The 1,185-nt window shown below is 47.0% G+C and overlaps 1 protein-coding gene across 1 annotated transcript; it reads right to left on the bottom strand.

Annotated features, from left to right (window-relative positions):
• Nucleotides 1-69: 69 nt before the first annotated feature.
• On the bottom strand, nucleotides 70-954 carry Pmar_PMAR010628 (hypothetical protein). The gene has a single exon (XM_002781824.1). It carries the CDS (start codon nucleotides 929-931, stop codon nucleotides 209-211), a length of 723 nt encoding a protein of 240 aa, XP_002781870.1. The 5' UTR covers nucleotides 932-954; the 3' UTR covers nucleotides 70-208.
• Nucleotides 955-1,185: the final 231 nt, after the last annotated feature.

Below are 1,185 nucleotides of genomic sequence, written 5' to 3' on the forward strand. Positions count from 1 at the left end.
ACGCGATACTGGGCAAAGATATGAAGAAATGAAAATAAACGGTAAACAGATGGGTATTGTTGTGAAAATGACCCGAAATCCTCGCAGTGTTCAAGACATATGTACGGTGCATGAGGCACCAGCATCGGAGCAGGGAGACTACCTCACCGACGTCGCCACTTTGGCTAGGCATAGAATCATCATGATTCAATCATGGTGCTGGGTAGATTCAAACTATATTCACGTCCTGCAGATTGCCCAAGATCACATACTTGTCGTAATCTTTTATGTCATCAGAATAGTCACGAAATACGTACGTAATTAAGTAGTACCAGCCACCTTCCACTCTTTTTATGACGATTTCTTGTATGGTGTAAATCTCAGAACTGGGTACGTTGGAGGAGCATTTGTGCATACAAAATAGCCTCAACCCGTCGCTGTTCGCTGTACCAGTTAGCCTATCCCACGAGCTCCAAATGCTCACGTTATTAGGGAGAGTACCAGAGTCGATAGTTGAAACTTGGACACCCACTTCAACAGGCTCTGGACCGTAGATGTTCTTACCTGGGGCTGGATTCCACCAGAAGTCTCTGGTTTCATCACCGACACTCAGGTGAGCCCAACCATCCGTTCCCACTAGGACATCATGCGTTTCGGTGCCAGGCACGGTGGACAGATTGAGGTTCATATGCAGGCTGCCATAATGCCAAGGCCTGTTGGTGTTGAGTATGATCCCGGCAACCTCTCTATGAACTCCATCGATTGTATATCCCTTCATGTTGTAAATGCAGGAAGGCGCTAGAATATTGTAAATGGTGCTTCCATTCCCTGGACCAGGACCTCCATAACAACCCAGTGGATAGTCAGCAGTAATCTGGAAAGGGATATCAGGTAGTCCCAGGGCTGCTTCCATCACAGTGGCAAGCAAGAGAGAGCCGTAAGCAAGAGGCATCACGAATAAGATTTAACCTGGAGAGTTTGTTGATGGGAATCCAACGATTGTGACGCAGTCGAACGGATACACGTTCCTCTTCACGTCAACGGCACGCCCGCGGCATCATTATCACTACAGAGATAAGGCGTATGACTGAAATAGCAAAGATATGTCAATGCGGAGCATCTCAGCGGTGTTGCTCGGGAAAGAAGAACACTCAGGAGCAGTAAGTAAAATTCCGTAGGATATCATGTGCTCCGTTCATGTTACAA

The sequence above is a fragment of the Perkinsus marinus genome (genome assembly GCF_000006405.1).
Source record: "Perkinsus marinus ATCC 50983 genomic scaffold scf_1104296941404, whole genome shotgun sequence".
In the NCBI taxonomy this organism is placed as follows: domain Eukaryota; phylum Perkinsozoa; order Perkinsida; family Perkinsidae; genus Perkinsus; species Perkinsus marinus.